The sequence below is a fragment of the Pseudophryne corroboree genome, chromosome 6, assembly GCF_028390025.1.
Source record: "Pseudophryne corroboree isolate aPseCor3 chromosome 6, aPseCor3.hap2, whole genome shotgun sequence".
Taxonomy (NCBI): domain Eukaryota; kingdom Metazoa; phylum Chordata; class Amphibia; order Anura; family Myobatrachidae; genus Pseudophryne; species Pseudophryne corroboree.
Genome location: NC_086449.1, coordinates 766,166,402 through 766,192,796, shown reverse-complemented (window position 1 = coordinate 766,192,796; position 26,395 = coordinate 766,166,402). Strand labels below are relative to the sequence as shown.

Below are 26,395 nucleotides of genomic sequence, written 5' to 3'. Positions count from 1 at the left end.
AGACCCGAGGGGCCGTGGACAAACCAAACGGCAGCGTTTGAAACTGATAATGACAGTCTTGTATCACGAACCTGAGATACCCTTGGTGTGAGGGGTAAATTGGGACATGCAGATAAGCATCCTTTATGTCCAGGGACACCATGAAGTCCCCTTCTTCCAGATTCGCTATCACTGCTCTGAGTGACTCCATCTTGAACTTGAATTTCTGTATGTACAGGTTCAAGGATTTCAGGTTTAGAATAGGTCTTACCGAACCGTCCGGCTTCGGTACCACAAATAGTGTGGAATAATACCCCTTTCCCTGTTGTAGGAGGGGTACCTTGACTATCACCTGCTGAGAATACAGCTTGTGAATGGCTTCAAAAACCGACGTCCTTTCTGAGGGAGACGTTGGTAAAGCAGACTTTAGGAACCGGCGAGGGGGAGACCTTTCGAACTCCAACATGTAACCCTGAGATATTATCTGCAGGATCCACGGGTCCACTTGTGAGCGAGCCCACTGATTGCTGAAAATCCTGAGTCGACCCCCCACCGCTCCTGAGTCCGCTTGTAAAGCCCCAGCGTCATGCTGATGGCTTTGTAGAACCCGGGGCGGGCTTCTGGTCCTGGGCAGGGGCTGCTTGCTGCCCTCTCTTACCCTTTCCTCTGCCTCGCGGCAGATAAGACTGTCCTTTTGGTCGCTTGTTTTTATAGGAGCGAAAGGACTGCGGCTGAAAAGACGGTGTCTTTTTCTGTTGGGAGGGGGTCTGAGGTAAAAAAGTGGATTTGCCGGCAGTTGCCGTGGCCACCAGGTCCGAAAGACCGACCCCAAATAATTCCTCTCCTTTATATGGCAATACTTCCATATGCCTTTTGGAATCCGCATCACCTGACCACTGTCGCGTCCATAAACTTCTTCTGGCAGATATGGACATCGCGCTTACTCTTGATGCTAGAGTACAAATATCCCTCTGAGCATCTCGCATATAAAGAAAAGCATCCTTTAATTGCTCTAGAGTCAATAAAATACTGTCCCTATCCAGGGTATCAATATTTTCAGTCAGAGAATCCAACCACACTACCCCAGCACTGCACATCCAGGCTGAGGCTACTGCCGGTCGCAGTATAACACCAGTATGTGTGTATATACTCTTCAGTGTAGTTTCCAGCCTCCTATCTGCTGGATCCTTGAGGGCGGCCGTATCAGGAGACGGCAACGCCACTTGCTTTGATAAACGTGTGAGCGCCTTATCCACCCTAGGGGGTGTTTCCCAGCGCGCCCTAACCTCTGGTGGGAAAGGGTATAATGCCAATAACTTCTTGGAAATTAGCAGTTTTCTATCTGGGTTAACCCACGCTTCGTCACACACGTCATTCAATTCCTCTGATTCTGGAAAAGCTACAGGTAGTTTTTTCACCCCCCACATAATACCCCTTTTTGAGGTACCAGCAGTATCAGAGATCTGCAAAGCCTCCTTCATTGCCGTGATCATATAACGTGTGGCCCTATTGGAAAATACGTTTGTTTCTTCACCGTCGACACTAGATTCATCTGTGTCGGTACCCGTGTCGACTGACTGAGGTAAGGGACGTTTTACAGCCCCTGACGGTGTCTGAGACGCCTGAGCCGGTACTAACTGGTTTTCCGGCCGTCTCATTTCGTCAACTGACTTTTGTAATGTGCTAACATTATCACGTAATTCCATAACTAAAGCCATCCATTCCGGTGTCGACTCCCTAGGGGGTGACATCACCATTACCGGCAATTGCTCTGCCTCCACACCAACATCGTCCTCATACATGTCGACACACACGTACCGACACACAGCAGCCACACAGGGAATGCTCTAATCGAAGACAGGACCCTCTTAGCCCTTTGGGGAGACAGAGGGAGAGTTTGCCAGCACACACCAAAAGCGCTATAAATGTATATAAACAACCCTAGAAGGTGTTGTTTTTGATATAAGCGCTTTTAATATATCAATATCGCCAAATTATGCCCCCCTTCTCTTTGTTACCCTGTTTCTGTAGTGCAGTGCAGGGGAGAGTCCTGGGAGCCTTCCTCACCAGCGGAGCTGAGCAGGAAAATGGCGCTGAGTGCTGAGGAGAATAAGCTCCGCCCCTTTTTCGGCGGGCTTTTCTCCCGGGTTTTAAGAAAACTGGCCTGGGTTAAATACATACATATAGCCTTAATGGCTATATGTGATGTATTTATTTTGCCACTAAAGGTATTTAATATTGCTGCCCAGGGCGCCCCCAGCAGCGCCCTGCACCCTCCGTGACTGAATCAGTGAGACGTGTAGCAACAATGGCGCACAGCTGCAGTGCTGTGCGCTACCTTCATGAAGACTGAGGAGTCTTCTGCCGCCTGCTTTCCGGACCTCCGTCTTCAGCGTCTGTAAGGGGGATCGGCGGCGCGGCTCCGGGACGAACCCCAGGAGGACCTGTGTTCCGACTCCCTCTGGAGCTAAGTGTCCAGTAGCCTAAGACTCCAATCCATCCTGCACGCAGGTGAGTTGGAAATCTCTCCCCTAAGTCCCTCGATGCAGTGATCCTGTTGCCAGCAGGATTCACTGAGATTTAAACCTAAAAAAAAACTTTTTCTAAGCAGCTCTTTAGGAGAGCCACCTAGATTGCACCCTTCTCGGACGGGCACAAAAACCTAACTGAGGCTTGGAGGAGGGTCATAGGGGGAGGAGCCAGTACGCACCATGTGATCCTAAAAGCTTTATTTAGATGTGCCCTGTCTCCTGCGGAGCCCGCTATTCCCCATGGTCCTGACGGAGTCCCAGCATCCACTAGGACGTTAGAGAAAATCGGGTTATTATTGTTGTGAGCCATCTTTCAGAGGCTCCTCTGTTATCATGCTGTTAACTGGGTTCAGATCACAGGTTATACGGTGTGATTGGTGTGGCTGGTATGAGTCTTACCCGGGATTCAAAATCCTTCCTTATTGTGTACGCTCGTCCGGGCACAGTATCCTAACTGAGGCTTGGAGGAGGGTCATGGGGGGAGGAGCCAGTGCACACCAGATAGTCCTAAAGCTTTCTTTTAGATGTGCCCAGTCTCCTGCGGAGCCGCTATTCCCCATGGTCCTTACGGAGTCCCCAGCATCCACTACGGACTATGAGAAATAGAATTATCGGTAAGTAAATTCTTATTTTTAAACAGTTGGCACACATTTTCTGAGGTAACAATATAAAATATTTAAGTGCAAACATGTCACTGTAAAATTCCACATAACGCAAGGGGTCTTCAACATGTGTCCCTCCAGCTGTTGTGGAACAACATGTACCAGCATGTGTTGCTATGTGTTTCCACAACAGCTAGAGGGCCACATGGTGAAGACACCTGCCCTGAGGTAAAAGAGTAAAGTGCAAACAGGGCACTCTGTAAAAAAAAACCCCCTAATGTTTGGTTTGGCAGGTATCGGGTTACCCCCAATATTTGGATCACACTGCCGCACATTTTCTGAGGTAACAATATAAAATATTTAAGTGCAAACATGTCACTATAAAATTCCACATAACGCAAGGGGTCTTCAACATGTGTCCCTCCAGCTGTTGTGGAACAACATGTACCAGCATGTGTTGCTATGTGTTTCCACAACAGCTAGAGGGCCACATGGTGAAGACACCTGCCCTGAGGTAAAAGAGTAAAGTGCAAACAGGGCACTCTGTAAAAAAACAAAAAACCCTATTGTTTGGTTTGGCAGGTATCGGGTTACCCCCAATATTTGGATCACACTGCCGCACATTTTCTGAGGTAACAATATAAAAAGGTAGCCCCAATATCTGGATCCCACTGCCCATTTTCTGAGGTAACAATATAAAAGTTTAAAGTGCCAACAGGGCACTCTGTAAAATCAAAATAATGTTTGCATTTGTATGTATCAGGGTTGAGGATACAGTGCAAACAGAACCTTAAAACACAAACATTGTTTTATAACCCGCTGCTCTAAGGCAGTTGTCTATATACCCGAAATTCTGGGGATTGCGGGATTTGTGTTGGGGGATTTGAGGGAGGCTCATAGTTGTATGGACCATATGGGTGCTGTGGGTAGGCTGTGTCTTGCTGTTGTGTTTGTGTGGTATTCCCTATGGTACGTGCAAACGTGCGTTCAAAAAATGTCATCTGCCTATCATGCATGGTCATTAACTGACTCATAAAAGTTTGATGCATTTCTTTTTCTGACGCAAGAAATCTCTCAAGCCGTGCATCTTCCTGGGCATTGAGCTCACTATCTGCCTCACGCAGGTGATCCACGATAATGGACTTCATTGCTTTGACCGTTTGTTCTGTTTTGTTCAGTTTCTTTTTCCGCTGTGGAACGTTGTAGACTGTGAAGGAGATGAAACAGAATGTAAGCAACAATATAAAAATAGCAGTGGTAGCATATACGTGTTTGTGGCCTTCTCCCACCTGCACACTAGCTATACTCTGCAACATTACCATGCCTTTACATATAGGGACTGCTGCAACTGTATTTGTAATGGTAATACTTACTATTTGAGCGCAAAGTCGTGGTCTTGGGGGGTTGCGACGTCTCCGCCTGAGACTGTGGTACGTCCTCAATAGTGGCACTGATGGAATCATCATTGACGGTCGAGTCTTCGAAACTGCTGTCCGATATAAGCAGCGGGGATGATGGGCTGCATTGTGAGCTGGGAAGGCTGTGCTGTGTTTCGTCACAGTCCTCGTCGACTGACATCTGGCGACTGGCAGAGCTGGATGACGATAGTGCTATGGGATTTGTTATCGCAGTTTTGCCGAAGACACTATAGCATAGGTCATAATATGGCCATTCCATGCGCCCAGCACCACTTTTCTTGCGGTTATGGTCGTGTACTTTGGTGAATTGTCTGCGTAGTGCCTTCAATTTGTTAACGACTTGTTGCTGGGTTTTTTGGATGCCCCTTTCTGCCAGCATAAGGGATATGTTCTTGTAGACGATAGCATCCTTAACTGTTCCAGTCACCTGCCTTCTTATTTCTTCCTCTCCCCGAATATTAAGCAGCTCTTTGATCTCTGTGTCTGACCAGGTATGGCTAGCCATGTTGCTGTGCTGGAGCTTCTGCTGCTGTATATTGTCTGTTTGTTTGGAAGCTGCTGCAATAAAAATATCTGTATGTACCCAGCGCGACTTCAGAGTGTTTTGTTTGCAAGCTGCCTCAATGCCTGCATGTGTCCAGCGTAGTGTTGTTTGCTGCTGCTGTGCCTGCATGTGCCCAGCGTGTCTCCCAGGGATGACATCATCTTCCAGTGCCCCAGAAGCAGCCAATCAGCGTCTCAGAGCGTTACTCGGGTCTGAAAACACGTGTAATGACCGTTTCCACTGCACCGCTATCCGTGTCATTACCGTGTTCTACCCAGGTAAATAGCCGGGTTGGATTCCCGGGTCACTCAACCCGTGTTGACCCGTTTCCACCTACTAAAAATCCATGTCGATGCGCACCCCCGTGCAAAAACACGGGTAAAAACAGCTAGTGGAAAAGGGGTATAAGAAGCTGGCCGAATAAGAAGCTAACTTCAGCATCGTCAGAAATAGGCCATTTCTAATGACATACATATGCATTTGCAGGGATATCCCAGGATCAGTGTAAATGGGGCTGTCCCGGGTCGATCCCAGGTCTTAGTGCAGTGTGAAAGGGGTCAGTCCCGGGACGCATCCCGGGAGTGACCCGGCTGTGCGAGTGTAAAAGGGGTATTAACCAGTTTTATTTTATCACTGTTGTTTCCAATTGTAAAGTGCAACGGAATTTGCTGAGCTATATAAGAAATTGTTAATAAAGGTCCATGGAAAGCTGAGTGCCCCAAACTTTAAGGGACACTGAATTTTTTTTTGGGGGGTACCCGAAATGTCACAAAGGGGGGGGGAGGATAACCACAAAGTCGTAGCCACCATATGACTATCTCCAAGCTTGTAGACCATCATCCTGAAGAGCAAATAGTTTCATGCTACCACTTCAAGTTGTTTTAACTCTCCAGCGTTACCCCACATGACCACCTGTGTACTCCACAAAGCCCCCTGTGTGTCCCAAATGCCCCTACTGTTACTCCACATGATACCCTGTGCACCCTAAAAGCCCACAGCATCTTCCTGCTCTGTCACCCCCAATGCATGTTACCCCACATGGCCTTTTGTGTCCAAATTCTTCCAGTGTTTGTCTGACACCCCCCCACACACCTTGTTACACTCACAAAGCACCCAGTACACCCCAATTGCCCGCTCACAGCATGTTAACCCACATTATCTCCTAATGTATGTGTCCCAAATGAATCCAGTGTTTGCCAGATCTGTCCCCCTCAGCATCATGTGCGCCTCAAATTCCCCCCCGTCTTTCCCTGCTCCTATATGCCTCCAATGTGTACCTACTGCCTTCACCGTGTGTATCAATTGCCCCCAGCGTTTACCTGCCCTGACATCCTCACAGCCTGTTAACCTACTTTACCTTCCATGTGACCCAAATGCCCCCAGCATTTGCTTCACCTGCCTCCCCACGTGGTATCCTGCACTCACCAAAAGCACCCAGCGTTTCCTTGTCCTGCCCCACTCTCCGCATGTTATGTTACCTCACATGGCCTCCTATGCGTCCCAACCAGTGTTGCCAACTCTGAAATGAAAAACAAGCAACCGATGACTGAAAAATAAGCCCAAAACAAGCCCAAACCAATCCTAAAAAGCCCAAAAAAAGCCCAACTTAAGTTTTGTGGGGTTTTTTTTAATATAAAAACAAACATTATTGTTTGTCTTATTAAAATACATATAATTATACAATCTGCCTTTAAGGTCTTTACAATGATATTTATCAGCACAAAACTGGATTTTAAAGAATACTGGAATTTTTGATAAATATTACAGTTAGAGTTGTGAATTTAAGATACTATACTTTCATGTTTCCTCTAAAGAAAAATCTCAAGTGAAAATTGCCAACTGTATACTATATACTGTATACTGTATCTGTGGTCATTTGTATTCACTGTGAAATATTTTTCCTATGGAAACATAAAACAAACAATCTTACAACATCCAACTTTTTACTTTTATTAAATAAATAAAGAGGCCAAATCAAGGTAACAAAAACAAAAGTACTCTATTATTAAAACATTGGGGGTGATTCCGAGTTGTTCGCTCACTAGCTAGCATTGCACATGCTAAGCCGCCGCCCTCTGGGAGTGTATCTTAGTTTAGCAGAATAGCGAACGAAAGATTAGCAGAATTGCGAATAGAAATTTCTTAGCAGTTTCTGAGTAGCTCGACACTTACTCGGCCATTGCGATCAGCTCAGCCCGTTTCGTTCCTGGTTTGACGTCACACACACGCCCAGCGTTTGTCCAACCACTCCCCTGTTTCTCCAGCCACTCCTGAGTTTTGCAACTCGAACGCCTGCGTTTTTCCGCACACTCCCATAAAACGGCCAGTTTCTGCCCAGAAACGCCCACTTCCTGTCAATCACACTACGATCACCAGAACAATGAAAAATCCTTGTTATGCCGTGAGTAAAATACCAAACTTTTGTGTAAAATAACTAACCGCATGCGCTCTGCGAGCCTTGCGCATGCGCAGTAAGCGACTAATCGCAGTATAGCGAAACTCGCCAACGAGCGAACAACTCTGAATGATCCCCATTGTAGGTTGAAGCATATTGGTAGTTGGTTTAAAATCCTTGCAACAAATACCCAAGAGTCTTAAACCATATCTGACATAAAGAATACCACATAAAGTGGTCCTGAATTGCTTCACTGTTGTGTGTCTGGTCAGTGTCTTTGTTGTTGTCATTGTTAAAAACAAATTAGCCCTACTGAATACACACAACCGGCAGTCGGCAACAATAGACATAATTAATGACTCATCATCATTTCTTTAAGACTCTATTCATCCACAACGTCTCACCTACAGTATGTCTGTGTGAGGATCTGTGTTATATGGATGAATGACTAATTATCTCTGAAAGTCGGTGTCAGTGATATCTAAAAACAAAAGAAGCCCAAAAACAAGCAGAAAAAAAAATTATAAGCCCAAAAACAAGCAACAAGCAACCACCAAAAAAAATAAGCAACCAGAAGAAAAAACAAGCCCAATTCCGCTTGTTATAAGCTGAATTGGCAACTATGGTCCCAACTGTCCCCAGCGATTGCCTGACGCTGCACCCCCAGCAAGTTCTAAAATCAAGTTGGGCCCGAGAAAGGACATTTGACGTCACCCTGATGCCAACGTAATTGCGCGCGCGTCGCAGTCGCACGAGAAGTTGAAACCGGAGTTAACATGCGATCACGTGTCTTCTGATCACATGGCCTGGTGACGTCAGTCGCTACGTTCGTCTCGTCGTACTTTAGCTGAAGGCGGGGATTTTCTCCCTCTTCTTCGGACCAGACTGTGCGTGGTTTCCTCAGCGCGGAATTTGCTGTTGTTGCTGCGTGTGTGAGCGGGCCCAGGTAAGGTGTGTTACTGCGCTGGCAATTGCGCCCCGGGGCCGCGGCCTCCTTTTTGCAGCGATCTCTGTAATGAAGGCCCCGCTTCCTCTCGCCCCCACTGAGTCGTTCACTGGTCCCTAGTGCGAATGTTTAAAGGCAGAGAGGGCCCATTATAGATCTCCAATATGTTGGCCCATATTTTATCCACATTGCTCTCTGCGCTAAGCTGCCTGTAATTAGGGCCTAACTCAGACCTGATGGGCGCAGCAAATGTTAGTTGATGGGCAGAACCATATGCAGGGGGGGGGTTTCTGCTCATCAACATGTGCAGAGAGAGTTATATGTGGGTGGGTTATACCGCATTCAGATCGCAAATGCCGGATCCCACCCAGTAAAAGAAACGTGTCCTTACCGGGTGGGATCCGGCATTTGCGCTCCTTTGCTGGCTTTCCGACCCGGAAATATACCGGGTCGGTTGCCATAGCAGCGGGGATGTGCAGCGGGGGCGTGGGTGGATGCGGCGCTGGGAGATGAGCTCATCTCCTGCGCCGCCTCTCCCTATGCTGTGAATGGGAACAGTGTCGCATCGATGCGGCTCCCATTCACACTGCACCTGACCCGGTATTCAACCCGGGTATAATCCTTCTTTTATACCGGGTTGAATTACCGGGTCAGACGACCCGCTAATTCTTGGAAAGTGCTTTCACATCGCACACTGACCCGTGTCGACACGGCAATATGTCGTGTCGATACTGGGTTATTTGTGCGATGTGAAAGGGGTGTTTTATTGTTTCTGTGCAGGGCAAATACTGGCTGCTTTATTTTTACACTGCAATTTAGATTTCAGTTTATCTGCCCCCTCTGCACTGCACATGGTTTTGCCCATTAGCTAACCTATTTGCTGCTGCAATCAGATCTGAATTAAGCCCTAATGGTGCCCATCCATTAGGGCTGGGATGGGGAACCTTTGGGCCTCCAGCTGTTGCTGAACTACACATCCCAGCATGCTCGGTAACAGTTTAAGCATGGCCAAATAGCAAAAATGTAGCTAGGCATGCTGGAGGGCCGAAGGTTCCCCATCCCTGCTTAGGGGGGATGTGAACAGACATATTTGTGCACTTATACCCCTTTCACACCGCACAAATAACCCGGTATCGACCCGGCAATTGCCGGGTCGGTGTGCGTGGTGAAAGGGGCATAGCTGAAATAGCAGGTCATCTGACCCGGCAATTCAACCCGGGAATAAAGCAATGTTATACTCTGGTTGAATACCGTGTCAGTGGCTGTGTAAACGGGCTCCCGGGTCAATGCGTCCTGGGACCCATTTACTACAGCAGGGAGAGGCAGCGCGGAGATGAGCTCATCTCCCAGCGCCGCCGGCTCTGCTGCTATGGCAACCCGCCCGGCATATTGCCGGGTTGGGGAAGCCTGCAGCAGCGGCCAATGCCGGATCCCACCCGGGAAGGACCCGTTTCCAATTCCCGGGTGGGAACCGGCATTGGCAGTGTGAAAAGGATATTAGTGTGCTTTTGAAGTAGATGTCTTATTCTTGGATTTGCACTTCCTTTCACTATCATGGTTGGCTGCCACATGGGTGCCCTTTCTTTATTTTACGCTAGATTATTTCGTTGATGTATCCAGGGGTGACCATTCAGATTAGTAGAGCATAGTGTGATGAGATGTGAGTGATATTTCTGCGTACTACTGCGCAGTTGAGTGTTATAAACCATCCTGTAGATGTGTTACTGCTGTTATTGAATTCTATAATGATGAGAGCAGATTACTTTGTATGGGCTGGTGGAAACCGATCCCCTTGAATATTACATATAACCTTAGTGACTGTATATTCTGAAGGTTTGTTTTTGTTAGAGAATGATATTTGACTTGCATATATCTTGTGGAATTTTTTTTTTTTAAATCTTTTCAGGTACTTGATCGAACAGGTTATTGGACGGTTCTCATTCAGATCCTTTGCTTCCAGCCTCACGTGCTCCTTATTAGTTTTGGATTCGGAGACCATCCGTTTTTCGATAATGTTTGACTCGCTCTATAAAACGTGCTTTGATGTGTCCGTTAGATAACTGGTCTATTTGGGCAGCTTCTAGATCAAATCCCTTTATCATTGTTTTTATTTATTTTTCTCCATCATCCACTGGGGGTCAATAGAGCATCACATTGTGTATTGGGAGTGATGGAGGACACTGGCACTTCAAGAATTAACAAGTCTGAACTGGCTTCTCTGCCGCCATACCCCATTATGCCTAGTGAGCTCAGTTTGGTTATTGCCCTTCAGAGTCGGGTATCTTTCCTTCAGGCTGCTGTGCATTCTGTTCAGTTTGATTTTTACATTATTCTTTTCCTGGGCAGACTGCTACCGCAGTTCTCCTGCTACTTGGGTGACCCGCCATAGGGTTGTGTCCGGGTGTCTCGAGCGCAGTGTCAGCTGATGCTGCAGCTCCACCATCCACCGGAGGTCAAGTAGGAGTAAGTAGGATCCGCTTTCGGAAAGAATCTCCAAAGCCATGGTTAACCTCTGTCCAGGGCACGGTGGGTGCCATAACGCCGGGACCAGGGGGTGGGGCCAGCAACGGCTGCTACTCTGCTACAGCCTGCTTTACCACTTTTGAGAACAGGTTACAGCAGCCCAGTCCTCTTTCTGAGCACGCAACTGAAGGCAGTCAAAAGCTGCCAAGAGTACCCGACTCAGCTGGAGCCGCCATTTTACACTGCTGCAACAGGACTCTCTGCAGTCTAAGGGGCCCTACACACTGGCCGAGCTGCCCGACGGCGGATACGGCCGACGAGCGACCCGGCGGCTGGGGGGCAGTGACGGGGGGAGTGAAGTTTCTTCACTCCCCCCGTCAGGCGGCTCCATTGAAGTGCAGGCAAATATGGACGAGATCGTCCATATTGGCCTGCATGCACAGCCGACGGGGGACCAGCGATGAACGAGCGCGGGACCGTGCATCGTTCATCGCTGGAGCCTCCACACTGAAAGATATGAACAAGTTCTCGTTCATTTATGAACGAGATCGTTCAAATCTTTCAAAAAATTGGCATGTGTGTAGGGCCTATAACAGTGCAGAAGCCGGCTAAGGAGACCAGCTACAGACAGTAGCCTCCTTTGTAGTGCCATACTGCTTCAGGACTCATTCCACAGCTATTAATTGGTATATCTTAAGGGTGGCTGCGTATGTTTTTTGGCGTTTGCCAGTAGTATTGAACCTGACAACACTCTGCCACTACCAAACAGAACTATGTTATACAGTCAGTCCCTGCCAACCATCTGTATATATCTGTATGCGTCTGAGTGTTACTGTATATAAACTGCTGCTGGGTGACTACAACTAGACCGTTGAGGTCTTGGGTGCACTGACCACCACGGCCCTACTGGTGTGTACATTTTATGGCCATTAATTTGCCTCCTCAGTTCTCTCTGAGACATTTTGTGCGTCACACAGCAGCATGCAGTAGCAACAATTCCAAAGTCTGTACAGCCAGATACTAAATCCAGGCAGAGGAGAACTATGTAGGTAGCTCATCACTATTGTCTAGGACTATCTGTTTCACGGGTCTGCCTGTGAATATATGGTTATACATTACCATGACCATGAGAATGTCTCTGCTGCAATTGTCAGGGTTGCTCTCCTCCTTTATTTGGCATTGTGTGTATTCCTGTGCGGATGGTACACCCTCTGTCTATAATGTGCTTAGAACCCTCTCTCTATGGGGCGGTCGGAATCCTGACCCAAGCCCGGTATTCCCACTCTGGTGGTCCACGCCACCATCCGAGGGGGAATATAATAGTGTGGCGAGTGGACACACTGCGCTGGCTGTTTCCCGGCGCCTGTCTCCTGACTGCTGCGATCCCTAATGTTCTGGTATTCTATCTCGTTTCACAAGGAATTAATCTTCCATTTTCTCTGACGTCCTAGTGGATGCTGGGAACTCCGTAAGGACCATGGGGAATAGCGGCTCCGCAGGAGACTGGGCACAAAAGTAAAAGCTTTAGGACTACCTGGTGTGCACTGGCTCCTCCCCCTATGACCCTCCTCCAAGCCTCAGTTAGATTTTTGTGCCTGGCCGAGAAGGGTGCACACTAGGGGCTCTCCTGAGCTTCTTAGTGAAAGTTTTAGTTTTAGGTTTGTTATTTTCAGTGAGACCTGCTGGCAACAGGCTCACTGCATCGAGGGACTAAGGGGAGAAGAAGCGAACTCACCTGAAGTGCAGAGTGGATTGGGCTTCTTAGGCTACTGGACACCATTAGCTCCAGAGGGACAGAACACAGGCCCAGCCTCGGAGCTCGGTCCCAGAGCCGCGCCGCCGGCCCCCTTACAGAGCCAGAAGCAAGAAGAGGTCCGAAAAAATCGGCGGCAGAAGACATCAGTCTTCAACAAGGTAGCGCACAGCACTGCAGCTGTGCGCCATTGTTACTCAGGCACACTTCACACTCCGGTCACTGAGGGTGCAGGGCGCTAGGGGGGGGCGCCCTGAGCAGCAATGTAAAACACCTTGGCTGGCATAAATACACCACATATAACCCCCAGGGCTATATGGATGTATTTTAACCCCTGCCAGAACTTACAAAAAAGCGGGAGAAAAGGCCGCCGAGAAGGGGGCGGAGCCTATCTCCTCAGCACACAGGCGCCATTTTCCATCACAGCTCCGCTGGAAGGACGTCTCCCTGACTCTCCCCTGCAGTCCTGCACTACAGAAAAGGGTAAAAAAGAGAGGGGGGGCACTAATTTGGCGCAGTTTTGATACGAACAGCAGCTATAAAGGGAAAAGCACATTTTATAGTGGTATTCCTGTTTATATATAGCGCTCTGGTGTGTGCTGGCATACTCTCCCTCTGTCTCCCCAAAGGGCTAGTGGGGTCCTGTCCTCTATCAGAGCATTCCCTGTGTGTGTGCGGTGTGTCGGTACGATTGTGTCGACATGTTTGAGGAGGAAAAGGAGATGGAGGCGGAGCAATTGCCTATTATACAGTTGTCACCCCCTGGGGAGTCGACACCTGAGTGGATGAGCTTATGGAAGGAATTGCGTGACAGTGTCAGCTCGTTACGACAGACAGTTGACGACATGAGACAGCCGGCTACTCAGCTTGTGCCTGTCCAAGGGTCTCAAACGCCATCAGGGGCTTTAAAACGCCCGTTACCTCAAATGGCAGACACAGACACGGATACTGACTCCAGTGTCGACGATGATGAGACAAACGTGACTTCCACTAGGGCCACACGTTACATGATTGAAGCAATTAAAAATGTATTGCATATCTCTGATAATACAAGTACCACTAAAAAGGGTATTATGTTTGGTGAGAAAAAACTGCCTGTAGTTTTTCCTGTATCCGAGGAATTAAATGAAGTGTGTGATGAGGCGTGGGTTTCCCCCGATAAAAAACTGATAATTCCTAAAAGGTTATTGGCATCGTACCCTTTCCCGCCAGAGGATAGGGCACATTGGGAAACACCCCCTAGGGTGGATAAAGCGCTCACACGTTTGTCAAAACAGGTAGCACTACCCTCTCCTGATACGGCCGCCCTAAAGGAACCTGCCGATAGAAAGCTGGAGAATATCCTAAAATGTATATACTCTCACACGGGTGTTATACTGCGACCAGCAATCGCCTCAGCCTGGATGTGCAGTGCGGGCCTGGCGTGGTCGGATTCCCTGACTGAAAATATTGATACCCTAGATAGGGACAGTATATTACTGACTATAGAGCATTTGAAGGATGCATTTCTATATATGCGTGATGCACAGAGGGATATTTGCCGACTGGCATCAAGAGTTAGCGCGCTGTCCATTTCTGCTAGAAGAGGTTTATGGACGCGGCAGTGGTCAGGTGATGCGGATTCTAAAAGGCACATGGAAGTATTGCCTTATAAGGGGGAGGAGTTATTTGGGGTAGGTCTATCAGACCTGGTAGCCACGGCAACTGCTGGAAAATCCACATTTTTACCCCAGGTAGCTTCTCAACCTAAGAAGACGCCGTATTATCAGGCGCAGTCCTTTTGGCCCCATAAGGGCAAGCGGGCAAAAGGCGCCTCATTTATGCCCCGTGGCAGAGGGAGAGGAAAAAGGCTGCAACAAACAGCCAGTTCCCAGGAACAAAAGCCCTCTCCCGCCTCCGCAAAGTCCTCAGCATGACGCTGGGGCTTTACAAGCAGACACGGTGGGGGCCCGTCTAAAGAAGTTCAGTGGGCCCACTCGCAAGTGGACTCCTGGATCCTTCAAGTGGTATCTCAGGGGTACAAATTGGAATTCGAGACGTCTCCCCCTCGCCGTTTTTCTAAAGTCTGCTTTACCGATGTCTCCCTCAGACAGGGAGGCAGTATTGGATGCCATTCACAAGCTGTATTCCCAGCAGGTGATAATCAAGGTACCCCTCCTACAACAGGGAAAGGGGTACTATTCCACACTATTTGTGGTACCGAAGCCGGACGGCTCGGTGAGACCAATTTTAAACCTAAAATCCTTGAACACTTACATACAAAGGTTCAAATTCAAGATGGAGTCACTCAGAGCAGTGATTGCAAACCTGGAAGACGGGGACTATATGGTGTCTCTGGACATCAAAGATGCTTACCTACATATCCCAATTTGCCCTTCTCACCAAGGTACTCAGGTTTGTGGTACAGAACTGTCACTATCAGTTTCAGACGCTGCCGTTTGGATTGTCCACGGCACCCCGGGTCTTTACCAAGGTAATGGCCGAAATGATGATACTCCTTCGAAGGAAGGGAGTTTTAGTTATCCCTTACTTGGACGATCTCCTGATAAGGGCAAGATCCAGGGAACAGTTGGAAGTCGGGGTAGCACTATCTCAGATAGTGCTGCGCCAGCACGGTTGGATTCTCAATATTCCAAAATCTCAGCTGATCCCGACTACCCGACTCCTATTCCTAGGGATGATCCTGGACACAGTCCAGAAAAAGGTGTTTCTCCCGGAGGAGAAAGCCAGGGAGTTATCCGAACTAGTCAGAAATCTCCTAAAACCAGGCCAAGTCTCAGTGCATCAATGCACAAGGGTCCTGGGAAAGATGGTGGCTTCTTACGAAGCAATCCCATTCGGCAGATTCCACGCAAGAACCTTCCAGTGGGATCTGCTAGACAAATGGTCCGGGTCGCATCTTCAGATGCATCAGCGGATAATTTTGTCACCAAGGACAAGGGTGTCTCTCCTGTGGTGGTTGCAGAGTGCTCATCTTCTAGAGGGCCGCAGATTCGGCATTCAGGACTGGGTCCTGGTGACCACGGATGCCAGCCTGAGAGGCTGGGGAGCAGTCACACAGGGACGAAATTTCCAGGGCTTGTGGTCAAGCCTGGAGACATCACTTCACATAAATATCCTGGAGCTAAGGGCCATCTACAATGCTCTAAGCCTAGCAAGACCTCTGCTTCAAGGTCAGCCGGTGCTGATCCAGTCAGACAACATCACGGCAGTCGCCCACGTAAACAGACAGGGCGGCACAAGAAGCAGGAGGGCAATGACAGAAGTTGCAAGGATTCTTCGCTGGGCGGAAAATCATGTGATAGCACTGTCAGCAGTGTTCATTCCGGGAGTGGACAACTGGGAAGCAGACTTCCTCAGCAGACACGACCTCCATCCGGGGGAGTGGGGACTTCACCCAGAAGTCTTCCACATGATTGTGAACCGTTGGGAAAAACCAAAGGTGGACATAATGGCTTCCCGCCTCAACAAAAAACTGGACAGGTATTGCGCCAGGTCAAGGGACCCTCAGGCAATAGCTGTGGACGCTCTGGTAACACCGTGGGTGTACCAGTCGGTGTATGTGTTCCCTCCTCTGCCTCTCATACCCAAGGTACTGAGGATCATAAGAAGGAGAGGAGTAAGGACTATACTCGTGGCTCCGGATTGGCCAAGAAGGACTTGGTACCCGGAACTTCAAGAGATGCTCACAGAGGACCAGTGGCCTCTACCTCTAAGAAAGGACCTGCTTCAGCAGGGACCCTGTCTGTTCCAAGACTTACCGCGGCTGCGTTTGACGGCATGGCGGTTGAACGCCGGATCCTGAAGGAAAAAGGCATTCCGGATGAAGTCATCCCTACCCTGATCAAAGTCAGGAAGGATGTAACCGTGCAACATTATCACCGGATTTGGCGTAAATACGTTGCGTGGTGTGAGGCCAGGAAGGCCCCTACAGAGGAATTTCAACTGGGTCGTTTCCTACATTTCCTGCAAACAGGACTGTCTATGGGCCTAAAATTAGGGTCCATTAAGGTTCAAATTTCGGCCCTGTCGATTTTCTTCCAGAAAGAACTGGCTTCAGTTCCTGAAGTTCAGACGTTTGTCAAGGGGGTACTGCATATACAGCCTCCTTTTGTGCCTCCAGTGGCACCTTGGGATCTCAATGTAGTTTTGGGGTTCCAAAAATCACATTGGTTTGAACCACTCTCCACTGTGGACTTAAAATATCTCACTTGGAAAGTGGTAATGTTGTTAGCCCTGGCTTCAGCCAGGCGTGTCTCAGAATTGTCGGCTTTATCCTATAAAAGCCCTTACCTAATTTTTCAAGGACGGCTGGAGTCAGGAAATCTGATTCGCTGTTTATCCTGTATGCACCCAACAAGCTGGGTGCTCTTGCTTCTAAGCAGACGATTGCTCGTTGGATTTGCAGTACAATTCAGCTTGCACATTCTGTGGCAGGCCTGCCACAGCCTAAATCTGTAAAAGCCCATTCCACAAGGAAGGTGGGCTCATCTTGGGCGGCTGCCCGAGGGGTCTCGGCTTTACAACTTTGCCGAGCAGCTACTTGGTCAGGGGCAAACACGTTTGCTAAATTCTACAAATTTGATACCCTGGCTGAGGAGGACCTGGAGTTCTCTCATTCGGTGCTGCAGAGTCATCCGCACTCTCCCGCCCGTTTGGGAGCTTTGGTATAATCCCCATGGTCCTTACGGAGTTCCCAGCATCCACTAGGACGTCAGAGAAAATAAGAATTTACTTACCGATAATTCTATTTCTCATAGTCCGTAGTGGATGCTGGGCGCCCATCCCAAGTGCGGATTGTCTGCAATACTTGTACATAGTTATTGTTACAAAAACCGGGTTATTATTGTTGTGAGCCATCTTTTAGAGGCTCCTCTGTTATCATGCTGTTAACTGGGTTCAGATCACAGGTTGTACGGTGTGATTGGTGTGACTGGTATGAGTCTTACCCGGGATTCAAAATCCTTCCTTATTGTGTACGCTCGTCCGGGCACAGTATCCTAACTGAGGCTTGGAGGGTCATAGGGGGGGAGCCAGTGCACACCAGGTAGTCCTAAAGCTTTTACTTTTGTGCCCAGTCTCCTGCGGAGCCGCTATTCCCCATGGACCTTACGGAGTTCCCAGCATCCACTACGGACTATGAGAAATAGAATTATCGGTAAGTAAATTCTTATTTTTTTTAATTTTTTTTTGAAGTATGGGTGGCACCAAAAGTCACTGTTTTTCCTTTATATGCTTCCATCCTAAACAGTTATCAGTGCAGCCTCTAGGGCACCAGGTCCATTTTTATCAGGTTTGCACCCATCAGAGTGGGCAGCACAGTTTTAAGATCGAAAAAAAGGGTAAGAGTGTTTTTGTTGGTGCATGTAAGTATAATTAAAATATAACCTTTATTACATTAATTTAAAAAGCATCCAACCACAAAATGAAGACAAAGAATTAGACCTACACATGCATAATACACAGTGCATATAGTGTTTGCAGTGACAATAAAAACAAGGCTCGCTACCTGTTTACCGTCTCTCATTCAATTAATGTATCCCATTGCGGATAGGGACAGTTGTGTCTTTAGGTTGGGAAATGGAAATTCAGTAATGGTGTGCACACACTGTGATATTTTCTTACGACTTTAACTATATAGTCAAAATCGAAAGAAAGGGTAGTGCAGATTGCAAGGTGAAAGTCACCTTGCGATCACGATTCGATGCCGATGCGCGGTCGGCATCGCAAACCTAGATAAACTGTGCAGGCAAATCAATTTTGACTATCTCGTAGAAAAGATAGTCGAAACTGACACTTAGCCAGAATCGCACAAAGCCAGTATCGCAAGCACACTCATGATGTGCTTGCGATGCCGACCTAGTCCCTGTCGCATAGTGAGAATCTGTGTTAGCCCGAATCTCACCGTTCGTATGTACCTTAACACGTATTGGTGATTGTATCCTCAACTGAAAATACACCTTTTTAATAATTGAATATAGTAGTGATAATGTACACCAATAATTCTGATTATGGTGTATCCTGGAGCAGAAAAAATGTATTCCTATAGTTAAGTATGTTGTCATCCAAATTGGATAGCTATATCCTAATTAATAATCACCAGTAATTGTGACTATTACTGGTGGTTATTAATTATGATACAGCTATCGATATTTCAGTTGAGGATACAATCACCAATACGTGTCGGTGAATTTCTATTTCCCAACTTTGTTCATTCGGGAATCTCCTCGGCTTCTGCTATGGAGCTTGGTGTGTTGGCTATTGGACTCCATCGGTCACAAGTTTCCTTTCTCATCAAATTGGCCGACCACTCAGATAAAAAAAAAAAAAATTCTCATACGTTCTAGAGGATGCTGGGGTACACTTATTGACCATGGGGTATAGACTGTTCCGCAGGAGCCATGGGCACTCTTAAGACTTTTCAATGGGTGTGAACTGGCTGCTCCCTCTATGCCCCTCCTCCAGACTTCACTTTTAGAAATATGCCCAGGAGACTGGATGCACTCTGAGGAGCTCTACTGAGTTTCTCTGAAAAAGACCTTGTTAGTTTTTTTTTTTTTTTTTCAGGGAGAACTGCTGGCAACAGACTCCCTGCTTCGTGGGACTGAGGGGGTAGAAGCAGAACCAACTTCCTGAAGAGTTTCATGGCTCTGCTTCTGGCTGACAGGACACCATTAGCTCCTGAAGGGAACTGAACGCTAGCTATGCCTAGATGCTCACTCCCACAGCACGCCGTCACCCCCCTCGCAGAGCCAGAAGTCTGAAGACAGGTGAGTATGAGAAGAAAAATCTTCTAGCAACTAAAGTGACGGCTGAGGTACGGTGCAGCTGGCGGGAGCGCATCGCGCCATTGCTTCCCACACACAGGCACTGCAGGGGGGGGGGAGGGCCCTGGGCAGCAAAATATTACCTTAAACTGGCCCTAAGGAGGCATAAGATGCTACTGGCACAGCCCATCCCCGCCAGTATAAATATTAACAGACCTTGCTGAGTGAAAAATGTGCCGTTTGCGGGGGCGGAGCTTCTTCCTCAGGCAGCCAGCACACTGCTCAGTGCCATTTCCGCTCTCTCCTCAGCTTCAGAAACAACGCTGGTCCTTTCCTCCACTTCTGGCAACAAGTACAGGGTGCATATAAGGGGGGCACAAAGCGTTTGGTGGTACATTACTAGTGTGAATTACTGTGTAAAAGTGCTGTTGTCTGTGGGCATTCTGTGTTCAGACATTACATACTGGCGCTGGGGTTGTGAACTGGCTGCTCCTATACTGTGTCCCTCTGACAGATTTTGCTGTGGGTCTATCCCCTTATAAGTCCCAGTGTGTCTGTGAGTGTGTGCTGTACACGTGTAAGGTATGTCTGAGGCAAGGAGTTCCTTCCTGGAGGAAGGCATTTTAGGGACACAGAGTTGTAATGTGGTGGCGCTGCCGGCACACCAAGAGCCTGCATGGGTGAAAGAAATACGTGACAGTATGCATCTTATTCACAGGAGGTTAGATAAGTCTGAATCTCAGGCTGAATGCTGGAGTAAATCTGTGGAAAATGTGATTTTTCGGGACTCCGTTCTTCCTTCTGCAGGCGGCCCCTCTGGGTCACATAAGAGACCATTTGTGAATACGGATACAGACACGGACTGATTCTTGTGTCGACGATAATGACTCGAGAAATAGATCATAAACTGGCAAAAAAATATACAATGTATGATTGTGGCTATAAGGGATGTGTTGGAAGTTACAGAAGCCTCGCCTGTACCTCAGGAGAAGGCTTATTTATGTAAGGAAAAGAAATCCAAGGTCACATTCCCTCCTTCCCACGAGCTAAATGCTCTCTTTGCAGGGATTTGGGTGAATCCTGAGAGAGAATTTCATATTCCTAAGCGGATTCAGGTACCTTACCCTTTCCCAGCAGAGTACAGGAAAAAATGGGAATAGCCCGCTGTGTTAGACAGTGCATTATCCAGGTTGACAAAGAAGGTTATTCTCCCTGCACCTGGCACGGCTTCACTAAAAAAGCCGGCTGACCGTAAGATGGAAACTACATTGAAATCCATTTATGTTGCCAATGGTACACTGCTCAGACCCACTATTGCCTGCGCGTGGGTCAGTCGCGCTATTGAAAAATGGTCAGACAGCGTGTCATCAGAAATTGACACGGTTGATAAAGATGAGATACTCCTTAAGTTAGGGTATATCAAAGATGCTGCCGCCTACATGCTAGAAGCGATTAAAGATATTGGACTCTTGAGTTCACAAGCCGCTACCATGGCGGTATCAGCTAGGCGGGCTTTGTGGGTTCGCCAGTGGAACGTGGATGCGGATTCCAAAAGAAACATGGAGGCTCTCCCATATAAAGGTGAGACCTTATCTGGTGATGGTCTGGATGCGTTAGTCTCGCCGGCTACCGCAGGTAAGTCAACGTTTTTGCCCTCTGCACCTGCACAAGCAAAAAAGACCTATCACACACAAATGCAGTCCTTTCGGCCCAATAAATACAAAAGAGTGAGAGGTTCCCCTTTCTTTGCAGGAAGGGGAAAGAAGCCCACAGTGGCTCCAGGTTCCCAGGAGCAGAAGTCTACCCCTACTTCTGCCAAATCTTCAGCATGACACTGGAACTCCCTTGCGGGAGGCCGCTCGGGTGGGGGCACGTCTCAAACTGTTCAGCCAAGGTTGGATTCTGTCTGGCCTGGATCCCTGGGTATTGCAAATAGTATCCCAGGGATACAAGCTGGAGTTTCAAGACGTTCCCCCATGCCGATTTTTCATAACAACTATGCCCGCTTCTCTTCCAGAAAGAGAAGCAGTAACAGCGGCAAACCAACAATTGTCAGGCCCAGGTCGTAGTCCTGGTGCCTTTGCCGCAACAAGGGGAGGGGTTTTATACAAGCCTCTTTGTAGTTCCGAAGCCGGACGGCTCGGTCAGACCGTTCCTGAACCTAAAAAATTTGAATCTATACTTGAAACAGTTCAAGATGGAATCACTCAAGGCAGTGATTTCCAGTCTGGAGGAAGGGGGATTACATGGTGTCGGTAGACATCAAGGATGCTTACCTGCATGTTCCCATTTATCCTCCTCACCAGGCCTATCTGAGATTTGCGGTTCAGGATTGCCATTACCAGTTCCAGATGTTACCTTTCGGTCTCTCCACGGCGCCGAGGGTATTCACTAAGGTGATGGCGGAGATGATGGTCCTCCTTCGTCAAAAAGGAGTCAATATAATCCCTTATCTGGACGACCTCCTGATAAAGGTGAGATCCAGGGAGCAGTTATTACAAAACATATCCCTCGCCCTGTCAATACTCCAACAACACGGGTGGATAATAAATTACCCAAAGTCACAGTTGGAACCGACGACAAGGTTGTCTTTCCTTGGGATGATTTTGGACACAGAAGTTCAGAGAGTATTTCTTCCGCCGGAAAAGGCTCTGAAAATCCAGAAAATGATAAAACAGATATTGAAACCATCAAGTGTGTCGATCCATCAGTGCATTCGGCTGTTGGGGAAGATGGTGGCGGCCTACGAGGCCATACAGTTTGGCAGGTTCCATGCCATAGTATTCCAGTGGGACCTGTTGGACAAGTGGTCAGGGTGACACCTACACATGCACAGAAAAATAATCCTGTCGTCAAAAACCAGGATTTCGCTCCTGGGGTGGTTGCACAGCTCTCACCTGCTAGAGGGACGCAGGTTCGGGATTCAGGACTGGGTCCTAGTAACCACAGATGCAAGGCTCTGAGGCTGGGGAGCAGTCTCTCAGGGAGAAAACTTCCAGGGACATTGGTCACAACAGGAAGCCTGCCTTCACATAAACGTGCTGGAATTGAGAGCCATTTACAACGGCCTTCAACAAGCGGTACATTTTCTTCAAGACCGTCCCGTGCAGATCCAGGCAGACAATGTAACAGCAGTCGCATACATAAACAGGCAGGGCGGAACGTAAAGCAGAGCGGCAGAGGCGACAAAAATCTTCCGCTGGGCAGAAAAAACATCTATTATTTATTTATTATCAGTTATTTATATAGCGCACACTTTTTCTGCAGCGCTTTACAGAGAATATTTGGCCATTCACATCACTCCCTGCCCCAGTGGAGCTTACACTCTATATTCCCTACCACATGTATACGCACACTCATTCACCGCTATGGTTAATTTTGTTGGGATCCAATTAACCTACCAGTATATTTTTGGAATGTGGGAGGAAACGGGAGTACCCGGAGGAAACCCACGCAAGTACGGGGAGAATATACAAACTCCACACAGGTAGAGCCATGGTGGGAATCAAACCCATGACCTCAGTGCTGTGAGGCAGTAATGCTAACCATTAGACCATCCGTATCTACAAGCTCTGTCGGCAATATTCATTCCGGGAGTAGACAACTGGGAAGCAGACTTCCTCAGCAGACACGATCTCCATCCAGGAGAGTGGGGCCTCCACCAAGAAGTCTTCGCAGAGGTGACAAGTCTTTGGGGAGTTCCTCAAATAGACATGATGGCGTCTCAACAAGAAGCTTCAGAGATAATGTTCCCGGTCGAGAGACCCTCAGGATGCACTGGTGACCCAGTGGGTGTTTCCGTCAGTGTATGTTTTCCCTCCACTTCCGCTGATCCCAAAAGTACTCAGGATCATAAGAAAGACAAGGGTTCGAGCAATCTTCATTGCCCCAGACTGGCCAAGAAGGGCTTGGTACCCAGATCTTCAGCAGTTACTCATAGGAGATCCTCGGCCTCTTCCTCCTCTGGAGGACCTGCTGCAGCAGGGGCCGTGTGTACCAAGACTTACCGCGGCTACGTTTGACGGCATGACTGTTGAGCGCCGTATCCTAGCCAGGAAGGGTATTCCTAAGGAGCTCATCCCCACCCTTATTCAGGCCAGAAAGGGAGTAACGTCAAAACATTACCACCGTATTTGGAGAAAATGTGTCTTGGTGTGAATCCAAGAAAGCTCCTATGGAAGAGTTTCACTTAGGACATTTTCTCCATTTTTTGCAGGATGGTGTTGTGGCAGGCCTACGATTGGTATCAATCAAGGTCCAGATTTCGGCCTTGTCAGTGTTCTTCCAAAAACAATTTGCGCCTCTTCCAGAGGTTCAGACCTTCGTGAAATGGGTCCTGCACATCCAGCCTCCATTCGTGCCTCCAGCGGCACCATGGGACCTTAATGTGGTGTTGCAGTTCCTTCAAGCGGATTGGTTTGAGCCTCTACAAGAGATATTGTTGAAGTTCCTCACTTGGAAAGTGGTGATGCTTTTGGCATTGGCATCCGCAAGGCAGTTGTCTGAATTGGGGGCCTTGTCTCACAAGAGCCCTTACCTGATTTTCCATGAAGATAGGGCAGAGTTGCGAACTCGCCAACATTTTCTTCCAAAGGTGGTTTCTGCTTTTCACATAAACCAACCTATTGTGGTGCCAGTAGTTACTGACACATTCACGGATTCAAAGTCTCTAGATGTGGTTGGAGCTTTGAAAATCTATGTTGCTAGAACAGCTCGTATACGGAAAACAGAGGCTATGTTTGTCCTGTATGATCACAACAAGATTGGCTGTCCTGCTTCCAAGCAGACTATTGCACGTTGGATTAGAAATACGAATCAGCAAGCTCATACTACGGCTGGATTGCCGTTACCGACGTCTGTAAAGGCCCACTCCACTAGGAAGGTGGGCTCATCCTGGGCGGCTGCCCGGGGGGTCTTGGCATTACAACTTTGCCGAGCACATCTGCTAAATCAAACACATCTGCTAAATTCTACAAGTTTGATACCTTGGCCGATGAGGACCTAAAGTTTGGTCAATCGGTGCTGCAGGGTCATCCGCACTCCCGCCCGTACTGGAGCTTTGGTATAGACCCCATGGTCTTGATGTCGTCCCCAGCATCCTCTAGGATGTATGAGAAAATAGGATTTTGATAACCTACCGGTAAATCCTTTTCTCCTAGTCCGTAGAGGATGCTGGGCGCCCGTCCCAGTGCGTACTTTACCTGCAGTTTAGTTATTAGATTTACACAAGTTGTGTTATCTTGGTTTCAGCATGTTGCTGCAATTAGTTCATGCCTGTCGGCGTGTGTTTTGTTGTTGAATGCCATGTGTGTGGCATGGTTCAGGGTGAGTTGGTAGATATCTCACCACTAGTTAAGTAATTCCTTTCCTCGAAATGTCAGTCTCCCTGGGCACAGTTCCTACAACTGAGGTCTGGAGGAGGGGCATAGAGGGAGGAGCCAGTTCACACCCAATGAAAAGTCTTTAGAGTGCCCATGTCTCCTGCGGATCCCATCTATACCCCATGGTCTTGATGTCGTCCCCAGCATCCTCTACGGACTAGGAGAAAAGGATTTACCGGTAGGTTATCAAAATCCTATTAATGTTACATGTCATGTTCAGCATTCCAGATAATCTTTGCCCTCCATCTTCCACTCTGATTATTATCCAGTCACCAACTCTTCAGTTGTTACTAGAAAGTTTGGGGAACTGTTGTGTGTTTAGAAATGGTTAACCTCCCTCCCCCTTCTTTTTTCTACAATGGTATCCCAACTTGTGTTTGACTAAAATCACTTGTTTTTGTACAGAGTTGTTTGGTCTTTCTGATTTGTAAAGAGAATCTCTCACGCTGTCTTTATAGTTACCACACGTGTGTGTATATATAGATATGTGTGTACATTTTTTTTTATTTTTTTTGTATTTGTTGTGGGACATTCTCATTTTTATTTGCTGTTTTTTTTTATTTGCTTTTTTCTCGAACCAGAGACTAGTACTACAGTGTCCAAGTCGTTTTCGCATCCATCCTTAAGCCGAGATTTAGAGATGACTTCCCATCACACACATGACTCTTCAGGAATGGGTCTTCTCTCAGCCAATCCATCCTTAAACCTACCGTCCAATCTTGGACTGATGAACCCAGGTTCTACCTCTAAGTTTAGTCATCAAGGCTCTCATGGCATGCCGCCTATATTTGGCCACGGTAACAGACCTGCTCCCCCTTCATCTTCTCGGCCCGGGATCACACCTGATGAGACCAGTGAGGTTTTGGCCAGCTTTGGTCTTTCTTCCGAGGATTTGGATTTATTGAGTCGCTATCCTCTGGAAAAGATCACTCCTAAAAATTTGCCACAGATCATTCTGGATCTTAAGAGGAGGAGGTCAGAAGATACGGCTAAGCAAAATTTGAGAGCGGGGCCTTCTCGCGAGCCATTGAGAGTTTCTAGTGATGACACAAGACCCTTCAGAAGAGATCATTTTAATGATCGCTCATCCGGTCTTGACACGGTGGTTGACTACGGCCATGGGAGCCGTTCTGAAGATCCTGCTTATCGCGACAGACTTGAGTTTGAGGGCCGGTTAAGAGAACGAGAGAGGCTTAGAAAAGAGAGTTTCCGATCTGATGCGCCCTCTCATAAGGTTGATAATGACTATAAACCCATGGGCTTCAGCCAGTCACAAGAAAGATCTATGCATGAGAAGACCAAAGGAATGCCTTCCGATAGAAAGATTGATGATTTCCATGGAGCGCCACCCAAAGGCTTTCCTTATATCTGTTCTCTCTGTGATGTAAAAATTATTTCGCAGCAGGTGAGTTATTCCTAGCTCCATTATCGGTTTGAATTCTCAAGTCTCATGATGATTGTATTTGGTTGTACAAAACACTTAAAGTGGTTATTTCTGCCTTTTAAGAAAAACTTAAAATTAATAATTTTCTTCAAGCTTGTAGTGTACAAAAAAAGGTATACTTTTTCACACGCCTGCTATCATCTGCCAAATAACAGTAATTTGTCACAAATCT

General features: G+C 47.7%; 1 protein-coding gene and 1 long non-coding RNA gene across 6 annotated transcripts in view; one reads left to right on the top strand and one right to left on the bottom strand.

The window, feature by feature from the left end:
- Window positions 1–3,127: 3,127 nt before the first annotated feature.
- On the bottom strand, window positions 3,128–8,244 carry LOC134933419 (uncharacterized). Its single transcript, XR_010179699.1, has 3 exons — window positions 7,247–8,244; window positions 6,500–6,593; window positions 3,128–4,319 (listed from the first exon to the last, which is right to left on the bottom strand). It is a non-coding gene; the product is annotated as an uncharacterized LOC134933419 (long non-coding RNA).
- Window positions 8,245–8,250: 6 nt separating this feature from the next.
- LOC134933418 (matrin-3-like) overlaps window positions 8,251–26,395 on the top strand; it is a 274,209-nt gene continuing 256,064 nt past the window's right edge. For 4 of the 5 annotated variants that reach the window (XM_063928615.1, XM_063928614.1, XM_063928613.1 and 1 more), the window contains exons 1-2: window positions 8,251–8,415; window positions 25,361–26,184. In XM_063928615.1, the coding sequence (XP_063784685.1) occupies window positions 25,420–26,184 (765 nt within the window). In that variant the 5' untranslated portion in view covers window positions 8,251–8,415; window positions 25,361–25,419. Of the gene's footprint in view, window positions 8,421–25,360; window positions 26,185–26,395 lie in introns of all 5 variants that reach the window. The other variant, XM_063928612.1, reaches the window with a different exon arrangement.